At 44.8% G+C, this 17,120-nt stretch overlaps 2 protein-coding genes across 3 annotated transcripts in view; both read left to right on the top strand.

Moving 5' to 3' along the window:
- Positions 1–1,536: 1,536 nt before the first annotated feature.
- Positions 1,537–8,827, top strand: atp5f1a (ATP synthase F1 subunit alpha). 2 transcript variants are annotated; one of them, NM_001030439.1, is given in 12 exon segments: positions 1,625–1,744; positions 3,631–3,709; positions 4,338–4,507; positions 4,695–4,868; positions 4,950–5,116; positions 5,512–5,660; positions 5,873–6,024; positions 6,318–6,542; positions 6,626–6,733; positions 7,940–8,084; positions 8,187–8,337; positions 8,605–8,827. In NM_001030439.1, coding segments are annotated over 12 exon segments (1,662 nt in total). In that variant the 5' UTR covers positions 1,625–1,684; the 3' UTR covers positions 8,687–8,827.
- A 5,112-nt stretch (positions 8,828–13,939) lies between these two features.
- pstpip2 (proline-serine-threonine phosphatase interacting protein 2) overlaps positions 13,940–17,120 on the top strand; it is a 28,739-nt gene continuing 25,558 nt past the window's right edge. The window contains exon 1 of the mRNA XM_031894933.1: positions 13,940–14,087. Within this exon, the coding sequence (XP_031750793.1) occupies positions 14,055–14,087 (33 nt within the window). The 5' untranslated portion in view covers positions 13,940–14,054. The remainder of the gene's footprint in view (positions 14,088–17,120) is intronic.

The raw sequence follows: 17,120 nt of genomic DNA, 5'->3' as shown, positions 1-17,120 counted from the left end.
TAGGGGCAGTACAGCACATAAGGGCAGGGGTACATATGTGGGTGTAGGGCCAGGTACCAGGAGGGACAGGGCTGTATAGGTAGGGGCAGTACAGCACATAAGGGCAGGGGTACATATGTGGGTGTAGGGCCAGGTACCAGGAGGGACAGGGCTGTATAGGTAGGGGCAGTACAGCACATAAGGGCAGGGGTACATATGTGGGTGTAGGGGCAGGTACCAGGAGGTATAGAGCTGTATAGATAGGGGAGTATAGAGGGGGCAGTACAGCACATAAGGGCAGGGGTACATATGTGGGTGTAGGGGCAGGTACCAGGAGGTACAGAGCTGTATAGATAGGGGAGTATAGAGGGGGCAGTGCAGAACACAAGGGCAGGGGTACAGTTTATGTTTGGTTTTAATAATTTCTATATGGTGTAGGGTGGTTGGGGACCATCTATATTGTAATTGTATTTCTAAAGTTTAGTATATGAACTTTTCACAGATTTAAAATCGATGTTATTGATGAAACACAATGTTAAAATTGGAATGAATGGCAAGGAAAAACAAGCAACACATGAGAAAAATTTGACTTTTGATGGACAATTCTGAATACCAATCAATGGACACAGAGGGTGGAGTTATGGTTTAAATGGTTCATCTTGTTTAAGTAATACTTACACTTGATAAAGGGCGTCACACTGCCCGAAACATGTTGTGTTTTTTGGTCTGAAATAAATAGCATTTTAGCAGAATTCTGCTTTATGGTGCTCTCCTCTATATTTGGATGGCAGGGGTACATATGTGGGTGTAGGGGCAGGTACCAGGAGGGAGAAAGCTGTATAGATAGCACACAAGGGCTGGGGTGCGTATGTAGGTGCAGGGACAGGGCTGTTGGGATACGGGAGTATATAGATTTCAGTGAGACACACAAGGGCTGAGGTGTATGGATACGGGAGTATATAGATTTCAGTGAGACACACAGGGGCTGAGGTGTATGGATACGGGAGTATATAGATTTCAGTGAGACACACAGGGGCTGAGGTGTATGGATATGGGAGTATATAGATTTCAGTGAGACACACAAGGGCTGAGGTGTATGGATACGGGAGTATATAGATTTCAGTGAGACACACAAGGGCTGAGGTGTATGGATACGGGAGTATATAGATTTCAGTGAGACACACAAGGGCTGAGGTGTATGGATACGGGAGTATATAGATTTCAGTGAGACACACAAGGGCTGAGGTGTATGGATACGGGAGTATATAGATTTCAGTGAGACACACAGGGGCTGAGGTGTATGGATACGGGAGTATATAGATTTCAGTGAGACACACAGGGGCTGAGGTGTATGGATACGGGAGTATATAGATTTCAGTGAGACACACAAGGGCTGAGGTGTATGGATACGGGAGTATATAGATTTCAGTGAGACACACAGGGGCTGAGGTGTATGGATACGGGAGTATATAGATTTCAGTGAGACACACAGGGGCAGAACACTCCATGCGTTCCAAATGTCATCGACCAATAAAGTTTTGTTGAACAGCAGACTCCGGGCTGGAGTGGGCGTGGCTTAGCAGGGGGCGTGAGTGACCTTCCCTACACAAACCCTCTGCCGGTGCCGCCATCTTCTCAGTGTGCGCGGAGAGGCGGACACGGCACATCCATCTGCAAGCAGCAACCCGAGTCCCAAGCCGCAGCCATGCTGTCAGTCCGTGTAGCCACCGCGCTGGCCCGCACCCTGCCCCGACAGGCAGGCCTGGTGAGTACCAAACCTCCGCCTGATAAGCAACCTGTCTGCCTGGGGCTCTGCAGCCGGCCGGGCCGCCATCTTGGAAGTGAGGCCTGTCAGTGCGGCAGGGCATGGGGAAGGGGACATGGGGTATTACGGCTGTATGGGGGTCCCGGTGGGGGTGCTGGGCCCGGGTTCGCTGCTTTCTCCTTGCCCCGCTGAGCTGTACGGGCTGCTGTGCGGAGGCGCCGGGGGAGCGCTGAAGGTCATGCCGGGCACTGTGTCATTGGGGCAGGCCAAGGAGATGCCCTTCCTACCCGCCCTGGGCTGGATGTACCCCTTGTATTACCCCTACCCCTTCTGCCCCACATTGGGCCCTATGTCCTTTGTACATGTGGCAGCCCGCAGGCTAATGTCACTAACTGCCCGCTCATTGGCTGCTCCCTCACTGTCACCTGCTGAAGGCACACGGAGCTACTAGTCGCAACTACTTGTGGCTACTAAAGTAGACAGTGCTGATTATTTACTGATAACTGTCTCTACGTGTGTTTTAGCAGAGGCAATTCTCAGTATTGTCTATGGCAGGGGATTTTCTGGCATTTAGTAGCTGCTACTAAGTAGCTCTGTGTGTCTCCAACCTTAAAGGGCAACTCTGCCTCAAAGCTTCTTTTTACTAATTCTTAGTGACTTTCCAATATACATTCTGGGTGATTTCAGAGCTATTTCTGCAGCGCTTGGCTGCTTTGTGCCACTGCTGGTTCTGACTCTTGAAACATTGTAGCAAAAGGCACCTGATTTACAGTCCTGGAGAAGATTGTTTCAAGACTTGGCCACAAAATGCTAGGCTACTGACACATTAATGGCTACTAGCTGGGCAACTGTGTTGGGGTTCTGTTGGTTTATGGTTTATTTATCACTTCCCCACATCCCCATAAAGCAGAGACCCTCAACCTTCATTTCTCTAGACTGTTAAACTCTCGGCAACCCCCTGACACCCCTTTTTATGGCTGTACAGCCTGGCAGGAGTCTCCCCTGTTTATATGCCTCCTGCAGGGCTTTATGGGTTATTATGGTATGTGCCTCCTGTCCCCAGAGCTTTCCATTCAGCTGCTGCTTTTGCACTTGGGGCCTCGGTTATCCCGGATCCGGCAGTGGCTTTCCCAGCACTGACCTATCGTGCATAACCTTGACTCTCCTCTCTGTTTAACCCCGGTGACTGCTTCTGTTGCTAGTACAATTGCTTCTATATCCCTCCCTGCTGTGTGCCGCTAGCCAGATCCGACTTCTTCACTATCTGGTCTTAACTGTATTTGCAGGATTATTCACATTTGGCAATTAAATGGCTGAATTAAAGAGATACTGACACCAAAAATTAAATCTTTTTTAACATCTTACATCTAACATAACTTTGCCTTTGCATGCTATTTATAAGTTTGCCATAAAAAAAAAAAAATGCCAGTTGCTTTTACATTACCAATCTGATCCCCCATGGATCTCTAAGGGGCGGCCATATTTGTGCAGCAGTATGATCAACATGACCTATAGGGAACTTTTAATGTGCGTTTATATTTTGAAGAGTGTTTTTTTTTTTTTTTAGTGTCAGTATCACTTTAAAGACTGAGCTGCCCGGGGCACCCCAGGAATTAGATGGGTTTAATTGCATTATCTTCAAATGACATTGCTCTAACAGTAATAGTCACATATATCTGGGCTGTTCAGTGAGAGGCTGGAAGGTTTGGCAAGTTTTCTAGGCCATATTTATGCTCTTTAGTAGCTTTGGGGGTTTATATACCAGGCTTGAATGCACAGGTAGGTCTGTTTATAGCAGCTCCTTAGTGTTAATGCAACTTGCATACTATGTAAAGAATAATGCATTTGTGCAATTGATCTTTTTAATCTTTTGCCTTCTGGTCTAGGTGTCCAAGAAAGCCCTCGGTGCTGCTTTTGTTGCAACCAGAAACATTCATGCATCTGGCGCATGGCTCCAGAAGTCCGGTAAGCTGCCTTTATTCACGAGACCTTCTCCCTGAGAACAAGTCACTTGTTTGATGCTGGACGCATTACCTTGTCTTTAAAGATGTGTGCAATGGAAGCCATTAGCTTGCATTGCCACTGGTTCTTTTAAGCCTCACAATATATACTCTCCAGCAGGGATTTTAGCCAGTGGAGAGGAGTCTTAAACCTGGCGCTATGATAGGACAGATGGTTTGCGTTATTACAGATGGCAGGGTTTAAGAACTTCAGTGGTGGCAGAAAAGATCACTTGCTGGGAAATTGCTGATCAGTACCCAACAGTGTTGGTGCATATTGGGGGATATTAGAGGAGTGCTATAGTAATTAAAGCCCTGTATGCTGATGTTTATGGTTACGCTGCTTCTGTTGAGGGGGCAAAGAATTGCTCCTTAGTAAAAGCCTAACTCATAGCATTCAGCTAGCAAGGGTGTGCAATACTGCAACTCAAAGAAAGATGATTGCAATGTGCAAGTTCTGTTGATGTTTGTACCGGCTGTCAGAGCACTTTGTATAGACAGGTTGACCTGGTGAGATTTCAGAACTATGTCTAGATCTAGTTTGCATAAATGAAGCTTTGCTGTAATAAACTTTATTACATTGTTCCCTGCAGGCACCGCTGAAGTGTCCTCTATCCTTGAGGAGCGTATCCTTGGTGCTGACACCAGCGCTGACCTAGAGGAGACCGGACGTGTCCTTTCCATTGGTGATGGTATTGCCCGTGTCTATGGGCTTAGGAATGTCCAGGCTGAGGAGATGGTGGAATTCTCATCTGGCCTGAAGGTGAGTTTCTTGCTTTGGCATTAACCTTTTACACTTTCCTTCTGTTCAGTTGGGGGTCTGTGATTCTTCTAGCTAGGATGTAACTCCCTTTTATTTAATTGGCTAGCACTTTTGCCCTGCTAATATGTCTATATTCATTGTAAAATATGATTACATATGACATGATTTTATCATTCGTTAATTTCAGGGCATGTCTTTGAACTTGGAGCCTGACAATGTTGGTGTTGTGGTGTTTGGTAACGACAAGCTCATTAAGGAAGGTGACATTGTGAAAAGGACAGGGGCTATTGTGGATGTGCCAGTTGGTGATGAACTGCTGGGTCGTGTTGTGGATGCTCTCGGTAACGCTATTGATGGCAAAGTAGGTATACAAACCTACAGTTGTACGTACTTTTACAGTAAAAAGACAGTAAAAGATGGTTAATTTTTTATTTATTTATAGGGTCCCCTTGCATCTAAAATCCGCAGGAGGGTTGGTCTGAAGGCCCCAGGCATCATCCCCCGTATCTCTGTGAGGGAACCCATGCAGACTGGCATTAAGGCTGTTGACAGTCTGGTGCCCATTGGCCGTGGCCAGCGTGAGCTGATCATCGGTGACAGACAGACTGGGTAAGAATACACTTCTACCCTGCCAGGGTCTTATGTAATATTCTTATTAACCTAGGAGGTATTCTTCTGGCAACTGTTCTTTGCCTACATCTAGTCTAAGCCAATAGCTTGGTTCTTGGGTTTATAACCCTACAGAGTGTCAGTGGGTGTAATAGGAAGGCTGTGACCAGCCTGTCTGATATTAGCATTACCTTAGGGGGTACTGAAAATGCGAGAGAAGTCATTAACTGCTTCAGTCATCTAAAGCAAGGGAGATGTATGTTTTGTGTAGGCAGGTTAATATATACTGTCAGTATGCATGTAATCTTAATGTAAAGGGGTGGTTCAAAGTTAAGGTTTCATATTAACGTCCACTTATTGTAGCCATTACTTATACCTACTATCTCCTTCACTAGCAAAACCTCCATTGCTATCGATACCATTATCAACCAGAAGAGGTTCAACGATGGAACTGATGAGAAGAAGAAACTGTACTGTATCTATGTGGCCATTGGTCAGAAGAGGTCCACCGTGGCTCAGCTGGTCAAAAGACTGACTGATGCAGGTACAAATGCTGCTAAAGTGCTATATTGTTTCTCAGATCTGCAAGTCTTAAGATGTTTTGTGAGCCGCCTTCATTTATGTGTTCATTTGTGCAGCTTGTCCTATGAAGCCCATACATTTTCTTTACGCTATATTTTTATTATAGAGACTGATGATTTGCATCTCTGTGTAAGGCTTGCAAGATACCTAACCAATGATTTCCTTCTTGCACAGATGCCATGAAGTACACAATTGTGGTGTCTGCTACAGCCTCTGATGCTGCTCCCCTGCAATACCTGGCTCCATATTCTGGCTGTTCCATGGGAGAGTATTTCAGAGACAATGGAAAACACGCTTTGATCATCTATGACGACTTGTCCAAGCAGGTGAGAACTCCTAATGGGATGCTCATTTGCTAATGCTCCCCCCTATGCTGGTCACTTGCACTCTCTCCAGGAATTTTCCCCTCCTCCCATCTTGACCAGTAGTCATGTCTGTTGCCTACTTGGTTCTGGCCAAACTGTTCTACAGATAAAAATAGTTTCTAGTATTTGCCTGACTTGGTCTTAATGAGCCCACAACATATGGCTCCCTGACCAGCTTCGGCTTCTCCCCAATATGTAGACTGATCAGAAAATTGCTTCTTGTTTTCCATAACTATATAAATCTTGCATCCTAGGCTGTTGCCTACCGTCAGATGTCTCTGCTGCTGCGTCGTCCTCCTGGTCGTGAGGCCTACCCCGGGGATGTCTTCTACCTGCACTCCCGTCTTTTGGAAAGAGCGGCTAAAATGAACGACCATTTTGGAGGCGGCTCCCTGACTGCTCTCCCCGTTATTGAAACACAGGCCGGTGATGTGTCCGCTTACATCCCAACCAATGTCATTTCCATCACTGACGGACAGGTATGGTGTTTGATGAAGCCTGCCTACATGTATCAAAGTGCAAGTTGTAAACTGAGCTAACAGGGCTGTGTTACTTTTTGTAGATTTTCTTGGAGACAGAGTTGTTCTACAAGGGTATCCGACCTGCTATCAATGTAGGTCTGTCTGTGTCCAGAGTGGGATCAGCTGCTCAGACCAGAGCCATGAAACAGGTAAATTGCTCTAAGTAACAGTACAATGCAGCCCTTTCGATTACTTGCTTCTATTAAATACTGCCACCTGTTATATAACTTTAAATCCTAAAATGGGAAGAGATCTGGTAAGACATGAAAATGTTCTTTTGTATATCAAATCATCTCTTCCTCAAACGGGTTGTTCACCTTTTGAGTTTACTTTTAATATGATGTAGAGAGTAATATTCTAAAACAATTTGCAATTGGTCTTCGTTTCTTTGTAAATTTTAAAATGATTTTTTCCAGTTTGGTGTTTCAACAGTTATCTAGTTGCTAAGGTATAATTTACCTTAGCAGCCAGGAGTTGTTTTTTACTTTATTATACATACATATATACCAGTCTCTCATTCAAACAACTCCTAGCAATAGTTTTTTTTTTCTGCTGGGGTGAGTGACCTCCATTTGGAATCTGCAAAGACTTAGAAGAAAGCAAATAATTCAAAAACTATAAATAGATAATGAAGACCAGTTGAATAGGTGCTTAGAATTGTCCTATCTGTAAGATACTAACCGTTAACCTAAAGGTGAACAATACATGTATAGCAGGATGAATCTGAATACTGTGATTTTATTGCAATTCTTTGCCCTTACTGCTCTGGTTGCAGTATACTTACCCTAGCACACAACTTCTAGGCTAAACTCTTCCTTAGAAACGGCCACGTGCATTATAAATGCAATCATTTAACCTGCCTGTTGGTGACGACTTGCATATTCTGCACCTGGTAATGCCCGTTAAATGGGTAGATGCTGTATCCTTGCGTGGTAGTGATGTGCAGGCCGGCCTGATACGCGCAAGTTAATATGTGGGTCAGTTTGATTTGGTCCGACCTTTTCACACCAACGGCGGGTTCCCCCTCCCCGCCCACAACCCTACACTGCCGGCTTCCTCTTCCGGCACTCTAATTTATACACACGCCCCCCTTCTGTGACATCATTGCGGGGCGGGCACAGGTCCTATAAATAGAGGGAGGAAGCCGGGTAGGGTTCGGGTTGGGAGGTATTTCTCGACCCGCACGTCACTATTGTGTGGATCTGTGCCCATTGGGGCATAGTCTTCAAGGAATGTACTGTGTTGGATAATTGAATCTCTAAGAACAAAACTTTTTAATTAGCTTTAACTTACTGTCTACTAGCTTTATTCCATACTGAGTGCCAGGCGCTGATTCAGACATAATCTGTTAATAGGTGGCTGGTACTATGAAGCTCGAGTTGGCTCAGTACCGTGAAGTCGCTGCTTTTGCTCAGTTCGGCTCTGATTTGGACGCTGCTACCCAACAACTCCTGAATCGTGGTGTGCGTCTCACTGAGTTGCTGAAACAAGGGCAGTACGGTAAGTACCTATTGGGCCCACAAAGGCTTAGTAGACTGCCCATCTGTGTAAGTGCTTGCAGTTCCAGAGCCATCTCATTTCACCAATGTGCTTTTGTTGCAGTTCCCATGGCCATTGAAGAACAGGTAACAGTTATTTATGCCGGTGTCAGAGGACATCTTGACAAGATGGAGCCCAGCAAAATCACAAAGTTTGAGAATGCTTTCCTCGCTCACGTCAAGAGCCAGCACCAGGAGCTTCTTGCTACAATCAGGCAAGTGCCCCCCTAGTTGTAACTCCTCATCTGATTGGTAACTTTCTCACTACAAGGAAAAGTCATGCTCTCAAAAGCCAATGGTATGAATCCTCATTTACCCAGTAGAGATTAACCTGGCCAGGATAGAAAACATGATAGCGACTTGCTCCTTAGGGAGAAATCATTCTCTATCTGGCAACACTAAGTTCCTCCTAAATTCCATTTTGCCTGAACCCTTCGAAGCAGTCATTAATGTGACTTTTTTTTTTTTTTTTCCCCTTCTAGGGCTGATGGAAAGATCTCAGAACAGGCCGACGCCAAACTCAAAGAAATCGTTCTAAGTTTCCTGTCCACATTCGAAGCATAAATTCCGTTTTTCTGCCACCAGTTTGTGATGTCGCTGTTCCCAATTGTTCTGGTTTTCATCCTCGCTAAACTTATTGAAGCACTTGTGCTTTTAATGTACAGAAATATCTCTAATGGAGAGTAAACTTTCACGAAAATTTAACACTTGGTAGTTTTTGTTTTTTTTTGTTTTTCTTTTCATTTTGTGAGGGATCGGTAATTAGAAATGTGCTTTTAATGGCAAGGTTTCTGTAATCACTGTTCTATGTGACCAGCATATGATAAGACTAGGGATAACCATGTCTATACCTGTTTGGGCGTTAACAGACTCAAGAGTCATGATTTCTTGCAACACAAAAGTTCCCTAGTCAGGGTTCACTGTCTTGAGACTGGGGACCTTATATACACAGGGTTACTATATGAAGGTGCCACATTGGACTTCTGTACTTCTGTCACATTGGACTGTACTTATTAACAATGGAGACAAACATCACTGGTGATGTTGCCCATAGCAACCAATCGGCAATTAGATTTGAACGGTAACCTAGAAGTTAGAAAACAAACGCAAAGATCTGATTGGTTGCTACCAGTGATGTTGGCTTACACAATATAATAAATCTGCCCTTTGGTATTCTATGATATGTTCAGAGACAACTTGCCATTTTCAGCTGCTATCTCGTTCTTAGGGGTCCAGTTTTTCGGAGCAGCCAGGCAGTGGTTTAAATGGCACTTTAGTAGGTCAGGGCCTGAATAGAAAAATATAATAATGCAAAATATCTTCATATATTTACGGCTTCAACCAGACAGGGTTTTAATAAGTTGGAAAAAGGTAGAGAAAAAGCTTGTAATCAGAAATGAAAGGTGCAACAATATGGCACTTGATAACTTCACTGAAATGTTAGTTTGCTGTGGTCCCTCTGTATTCTTATGGAATCTTGCTATTGTTGGGTAGTGATTCAGTACATTCGGCTCACTTCCGTTCTACATGCACCCTACTATTTAGGATTACTTAGAAGTGGCCCTTAAGTTGTGACTGCGTGGAGGAATCAATACCCGTTAACCTCCCCTCTATGGGCTTCCAGAATTATATACGAAAACACTAAAGAAGCGCACGAGAATAAAGAATATAGTGCAATATATCCGAGATAAAACAACCTCTGTGCAAGTGTTAAAGTCCACTTATGGACACGTGTGCAAATTGTAAATGATAAATTAAGTTCCCAGTGCAGAAAATCCAAAGTAAGAGGTCACTCAGTCTGCCTTCTCACCGGACCCAGTCTAGCGCTTACCTAAAGAACAACCTCTCGAGTATGGTATATGTTATTATAACTAACATTCAATAGCTCTGTGCTAGGTCATTGTGATTGTAAAATATAGGGGTATTATGAGTTACCAAGGTGTTCCATGACCATATAAAAGCATGAGACTGAAGGCCATGGAACTCTGAGTTCACCTTGGTGATGGGCCCAAGGAAGGTAAAACAATCTGTTCATTAATATGAAATTTTATAATTACTTAGGAAGGAATCCTAGTAGCCCTTAACATTTAATTTATTCTTATAAAAGGCCAAATAGGGAGGATCAATAGCGAGGGCTCACTGATTCTTCTGGCCAAGGTAAGTGCTACCAGAAAAAAAGGTCTTCAGAGAGAGGTCCAACATCAGGCAAATGGCTTTAGTCAGTGGCTGAAGAACAGAAAAAAAGGTGTTAAAAAGTCAGACACAAATCTGTTCCAGGGATTCAAAGGGACCCATTGAGAGAGATTTTCCAAGAAGAGAAAGGTCCAGCATGAGGCAAATAGCATATATCAGTGGCCTGGTTTGAAGAACAGCTTGAAAAAACTATTTGGGGCTCTTTCAGCCACTACCTCTCCAAAATCACTGATAAGCCTGAGATCTGACCTCTAAAGGTGGTCCCTTGGACCGATTCGGAAGCTTATCGGGCTGTGTAGGGGCAGCAACGAGGGGCCTGTCTGAGTGATATCTGGCCTGAAATTGGGCAGATATTGATCGGGCAGGTTAAAAAATTTAGTCGGATCTGGGACCCCATCGGCTCGTTGATGCAGTCCTTGCACCGACTGCCCCATTGCCTCCAATATAATTCGATCATTTGGCCCCAGCGAGCGGATTTTCACTCGATATCCTCACCTACGCGTGGGCGCTATCGGCCGTTGCGGTCCCCGGTCCGACTAAATCTTTTAACCTGTCCAATATCTGCCCAATTTCAGGCCAGATATCGGTCGGGCAGGCCCCTTGTTCCTGCCCCTACATGGTCCGATAAGCTGCTGAATCGGTCCAAGGGATTGGGCAATTGGCCCATGTATGGCCGCCTTTAGCCTACATGTTCCCCGATATCGCCCACCCGTAGGTGTATGGGCACCTGTAGGGCACTTAAACTAAGGCCCTACTGGAGAAATTCCAGAATTTCAGCCATAGGAGAAAGCAGATTGAGGCCCAGGAAGAAAAGTAGGTCCAAATAGTATAGTACTTGGCTAGTGTACATATCTTTCTACCTTTGATAAGTGCACAATGCTTATTTCAACCTCCATGCCATCAGGTTAAAGGTTTGCAGACTTGGATGTGTCCTTCTGTCCTGCACTACAAGTTCTGGAATGTGAGAGATATCCAGGGATTCCATTATTGTTTCAGAAGTGCGTACCAAGGCCTCTTGGCCCAGTTGGGTTGTATGGCAATCCCTTCCATTTGGGAATATAATATATTGTGAAGGATTATCAGAACCCTCTACTCCTTGGGTAGGACGTGCTTAGAAAGTCTGCCTAAAATTCTGTGGGTTCCCAAAATGAATAGAGCGATTATATTGAGTAAGCATTTTTGATCCCATTCTGTTTTGGGCTTGTCTCCCTGAATCAAGCTGAATGAGAGTCCTTCTTGGCTCTTGAAATAAATCACGCTGAAACATTGTCAGACCTCTTTTCTAAAAGAAGATTCTAGAATGCTTTTTTATATGGACCCGGGTTCTAGTATGTTGGACTGAATATGGGAAACATCCTGACTCCATGGATTGAAATAAAATTGTTATATTTTTAAATGGCTTTTTTGAGACTTTTTTTTCATAGTTATATCCCTCAGTGATCACTAGAGGGCGCTCTCTATATGCCACATTAACAATGTATATTCTTTTGAGTACATTTTCTCCATTTTATTCCTCTTTAAAGTTTAAGATCCTGACTCCAGACACCCTTAGTATGATAGCTGAAGATATGAGCTCCTCAGCCGTTTCCCCAAACTTTGCACAGTGGTTTTTACTATATAATTGGGGGTCCAAGGTTGGGGAAAGTGGGTGGAGCCAACAACAGATCTGATTTCATTCACTGACTTCACGTTTTTCAACCCGACATGAAGTTTCTTCTCAAACTTCCCTATCTAGTTTCTTTATGGAAAGGAAAATCAGGATTCTTCTTTATAGAGAAGAGAAGTGAAGAAAAAGAAGGCAGTTGCTCAGATTCTTCTCAGAAGTAAATCTTTCTGGTCAAAAGTAGAGGATAATTTACCCCCCTCCTCCTTGTGAGAAGAAATCAGAAGATCTTTCCTGTACAGGATCATCATAAATGAATGGGAAAGGGCTGTACAATACAACATCCTTTGCAACTGAATTTGCCTCCCCCCCCCCAGGGACTTTCCTAGTTGGGGGGCAAATCCCCTTCTGCCCTATTCCACAGCCAGTGCTGGAAGAAAGCCTTTATTGAGCTGGAATCTCTTCCAGGCCCTCGTCCTAATCTCACCATTGGTCGCAGGAAGGATCGTTCTTTCCCTCCATTGACATTCAGAGCTGAATCGTCAGATATGGAGCTAGAAACAATAGGGATTTTACCTCCATCTGATGCAGCTTTTGCTTGGGCGCCTCCAACAACGCCTGATCAAAATATTTTGTCCCGCCCATCCCGCTGAGATGACCTGAAGCTTTTGTGATATTGTTCATCTCATTGATCTGCCATACACGCACCTAATATTGTATGAAATTAGGTTTTTGTAAGATAATATCGGTGTGTGTATAGCCAGCTTTGGGGTGAAGACACACTGAGCTGAGCTACTTAGTAGCAGCTACTTGTCACAGCTACTAAACTCCAGAAAATCCCCTGCCATAGAGAATACTGAGAATTGCCTTTGCTAAAACACACGTAGAGACAATTATCAATAAATGATCAGCATTGTCTATTTTAGTAGCCGCGACGAGTAGCTGCTACTAGTAGTAGCTCTGTGTGTCTTCAGCCTAATACTGAGTGTAGTGCCACTGTCCCACACCTAGGGGCCGAATTATTAAAACAGGAGTTCGAATCCCGAATCGGAAAAATTTGGATTGGATACGATAATTTCGATACGAAATTTGGATTGGATACGATAAATATCACAAAAATGCTTACGAAAAAATCGTATTAGTCATGATAATATCGTATTGGCAATCTGAAAGTCACGAAATTTTGTGTAAACAGTGGCAGACAGGGTCGGAACTAGGGGTAGGCAGAAGAGGCAGCTGCCTTGGGCACAACGATTGGGGGGCGGCAGGCAGGAGCCTCTTAGTTTTGCGCTGCGCCGCTTTGCATCGCACACCGCGCCGTGCCCCCGTGCTCGAACTGCGCATGTGCGTCAAAACACATGGGGGGGGTGCGCAATGTAGGTGCAGGGGCGAGGTAGCCGACCAGGTTACTTAGGGCGCCCGCTCGGCTTGGCCTGCCCCTGGTGGCAGAACCTTTCTGAATTTTTTCTTGCAAGTGTACGAAAAAGTCACGCAAGCGTCCAAAAAAGTCGCACGGGCGTACAGAAAAGTTGCGCAAGTGCAAAAAATTGTCGAAAATACACTCAGAGCATTCGAATGAACGCTCCGAGCATACGTATATTAATAAATCTGCATCCAAGGCGAATAAGCGAGTGTTTGGATTGCTATTTTGGTTGGCTATGTTATACCAAAGGTTCTACCCATTCTGTAGAAACAGCTTTTCAGACTTTGGGCCAGATTTAATTCGATGAGAAAAGCTTAGGGTTTACCTCATGAAAACTCGATAGATGTCTTTAGAGAAATCTGGAATTGAATTAGGAGATAATTCTCATTGAACTGAATCTGATCCAGCTTTTGGCGCTTAGATTCTCTGCCTAATGTTCCTGGTTGTGCTACAATATATCCCTGCCCTAAATGGGTTGTCTTTCTCTAATATGCCAGTAGGGGTCGCCCTGGATCCACCATTTCCCCATGCACTTGCTGTGCTCAGTGTATTACTCAGTATTAGAGTCAGTTGCACAAGGGCAGATTAAGCAGAAGAGGGAAGAGCTTTTGAGGAACTAAAATCAATTTTACTGTCTGCTGCATCTGGGTTTCCTGACTGCCAGCTGCTCACTGCCTACGGGACTGCAAACTGCTCCGGCACATGGTTCCAGCATGAAAGGGATCTACTTCAAGGAGAACTTTTGGGTGAGTGAATGGCACTGTTGGCTAAACAATGGCAAGGTACATAGAACTGGGGCTCCCACAGCTGCTACTGGGATACAGATACCGGAATCTCCATAATCCAAAGTCCACTGCTATTTATGGGGCTGTGGGATAGCAGGTATAGTAGGGAGAGATGGTGCCTATAGTAGCAGTGGGGGATAATAGCCTCTGGGAAGGGACTGGGGCTGTGGGATAGCAGGTATAGTAGGGAGAGATGGTGCCTATAGTAGCAGTGGGGGGATAATAGCCTCTGGGAAGGGACTGGGGCTGTGGGATAGCAGGTATAGTAGGGAGAGATGGTGCCTATAGTAGCAGTGGGGGGATAATAGCCTCTGGGAAGGGACTGGGGCTGTGGGATAGCAGGTATAGTAGGGAGAGATGGTGCCTATAGTAGCAGTGGGGGGATAATAGCCTCTGGGAAGGGACTGGGGCTGTGGGATAGCAGGTATAGTAGGGAGAGATGGTGCCTATAGTAGCAGTGGGGGGATAATAGCCTCTGGGAAGGGACTGGGGCTGTGGGATAGCAGGTATAGTAGGGATAGATGGTGCCTATAGTAGCAGTGGGGGATAATAGCCTCTGGGAAGGGACTGGGGCTGAGGGATAGCAGGTATAGTAGGGAGAGATGGTGCCTATAGTAGCAGTGGGGGGATAATAGCCTCTGGGAAGGGACTGGGGCTGTGGGATAGCAGGTATAGTAGGGAGAGATGGTGCCTATAGTAGCAGTGGGGGGATAATAGCCTCTGGGAAGGTACTGGAGCTGTGGGAGAGCAGGTATAGTAGGGAGAGATGGTGCCTATAGTAGCAGTGAGGGGATAATAGCCTCTGGGAAGGGACTGGAGCTGTGGGATAGCAGGTATAGTAGGGAGAGATTGTACTTATAGTAGTAGAGGGAATAGTAGTTTATTTCCTGCAATAAGTTATATGTCCATACTGTACTGTCTAACTGTCAGCTCATGATATATAATATAGTATAATGCTATACTAATGATTTTATGAAAAATTTTGGGGGGAAAGCATATAAAAACCACAGATAATCTTTTCTCTTTCCAGCCACAGTTATCCTCCTCCTCTCAGTTACCACTCAGTGCTACTATAGATCTCCTCAGAGTCTTCTTCCCTCACTATTTCCAGGGATCTCCCCTTAATGAGCAATATTTGCATGTGGATTATTTAAAGGGCACCACTCCCTCCTGTGTGTCCGACAGCCCCAAACAACTGTCTGCACCGATACGGAAACCATCCTTTTATTTTTTTAAGATTAGATGTCTGCCCCACCCCAAACTTCCCAGCAGGGAGGGGGTAACCAGGTGCAGCACCCACAGTAAGGTATGTGCCCTCTCAACTTTACTGCATTATAGAACATTCTAGAATGTTTAGAATATTTGACGTTTCAGTTTAAAACAGATTATTGTAGGCAAAGAACCCTTTGGAACAAGAGAGGGAGCTGCCATATTGTTTGAGTATAAAAGCTAAATTACTGCACAAGAGCCAATTATTGAATTCTGTAGCTTGAGTTCTGGTGCCATCTATGGACCATCCTTTAGTCTCTGTAACCCTATGTTTGCTATAAAGTGCCTTGTCCAGGGACATAGGGGTAGAACATGGGTCCCACTGGTCTCTCTCACCCAGATGGGCCCTCGCTAAGGGAAGGAGGAAGGGAAATGGTGCTGTGCAACTACAACCGCTGTGTAGGAATAAAATATAGAGATACCTGGAACACAACAACAAAGGGTTTATTGCCAAACACAACCCACAGGGTTAATACAGGTTTATGAGGCAGGGTTACCAGCTAGTGGGCGGGATCTCCTACAGTAGAAATGGTTCAAGGGGTGAAGAACAATAATCAGAATCCCTCTTTAGTACTGCAGTCCCTTCACTTTAGGCCAGTATTGTCAGTAAAGGAGAGCTACCTCCAGCTATCAATCCTAAGGTGGAGCACAGGCTGCTTTTTAAAGCTATATCTTACTCTTATGCTCCTAGAAGCTACTCTTGACAAAATCCCTGACTTTCACTAGAAGGGCTGTAGGTATCAGAATAGCACTCAATAGTAAGAAACCCAAGTCCGGCTTGGGACTCCTCCAGTTACATGGGAGTAGGAGAAACAATAGGTTAGCTGAAAGCAGTTCTAATGTGTAGCGCTGGCTCCTTCTGAAAGCTCAGACTCAGGCACACTTTACTGCTGTGCTGCAAGCTGGAGCGATATCCCCCTCACCCCCCCAGCAGCCGATCAGCAGAACAATGGGAAGGGAGCAAGATAGCAACTCCCAGTAGGTATCAGAATAGCACTCAATAGTAAGAAATCCAAGTCCGGCTTGGGACTCCTCCAGTTACATGGGAGTAGGAGAAACAATAGGTTAGCTGAAAGCAGTTCTAATGTGTAGCGCTGGCTGAAAGCTCAGACTCAGGCACACTTTACTGCTGCGCTGCAAGTTGGAGTGATATGCCCCCCCCTCCCCCCCCAGCAGCCGATCAGCAGAACTATGGGAAGGGAGCAAGATAGCAGCTCCCAGTAGGTATCAGAATAGCACTCAATAGTAAGAAATCCAAGTCCGGCTTGGGACTCCTCCAGTTACATGGGAGTAGGAGAAACAATAGGTTAGCTGAAAGCAGTTCTAATGGGTAGCGCTGGCTGAAAGCTCAGACTCAGGCACAAGGCACTGAGATGGCGCCTACACACCAATATTACAGCTACAAATACATTTGTTGGTTCAAGAATAAAAGTTTAAATGGCAGAGGGAATTATTTGCTGTGTAACAGTGCAATTTAGAAATAAAAAGTGCCCCATAAATATCATGACAGAATCCCTTTAATGATTTTTAATCAAGATAGCTGAGTAATTCAATCCGGAATAGGCGGGGTAAAGGCGTAACAATCCTTATAAGGGGGAAGAGAGGGATTGTAGAAATCCAAAAAATAGGAAAAAAGCTTCAGCAGGTTTGCTGCAAAACATTTATTGTGGGTAGTGGTAACACAATATAATAATAATAATAGTAAGTGTACAATGACCATAACCA

This window comes from Xenopus tropicalis, chromosome 1 (assembly GCF_000004195.4).
Source record: "Xenopus tropicalis strain Nigerian chromosome 1, UCB_Xtro_10.0, whole genome shotgun sequence".
NCBI classification, from domain to species: domain Eukaryota; kingdom Metazoa; phylum Chordata; class Amphibia; order Anura; family Pipidae; genus Xenopus; species Xenopus tropicalis.
This window is presented reverse-complemented; position numbering and strand designations above follow the sequence as displayed.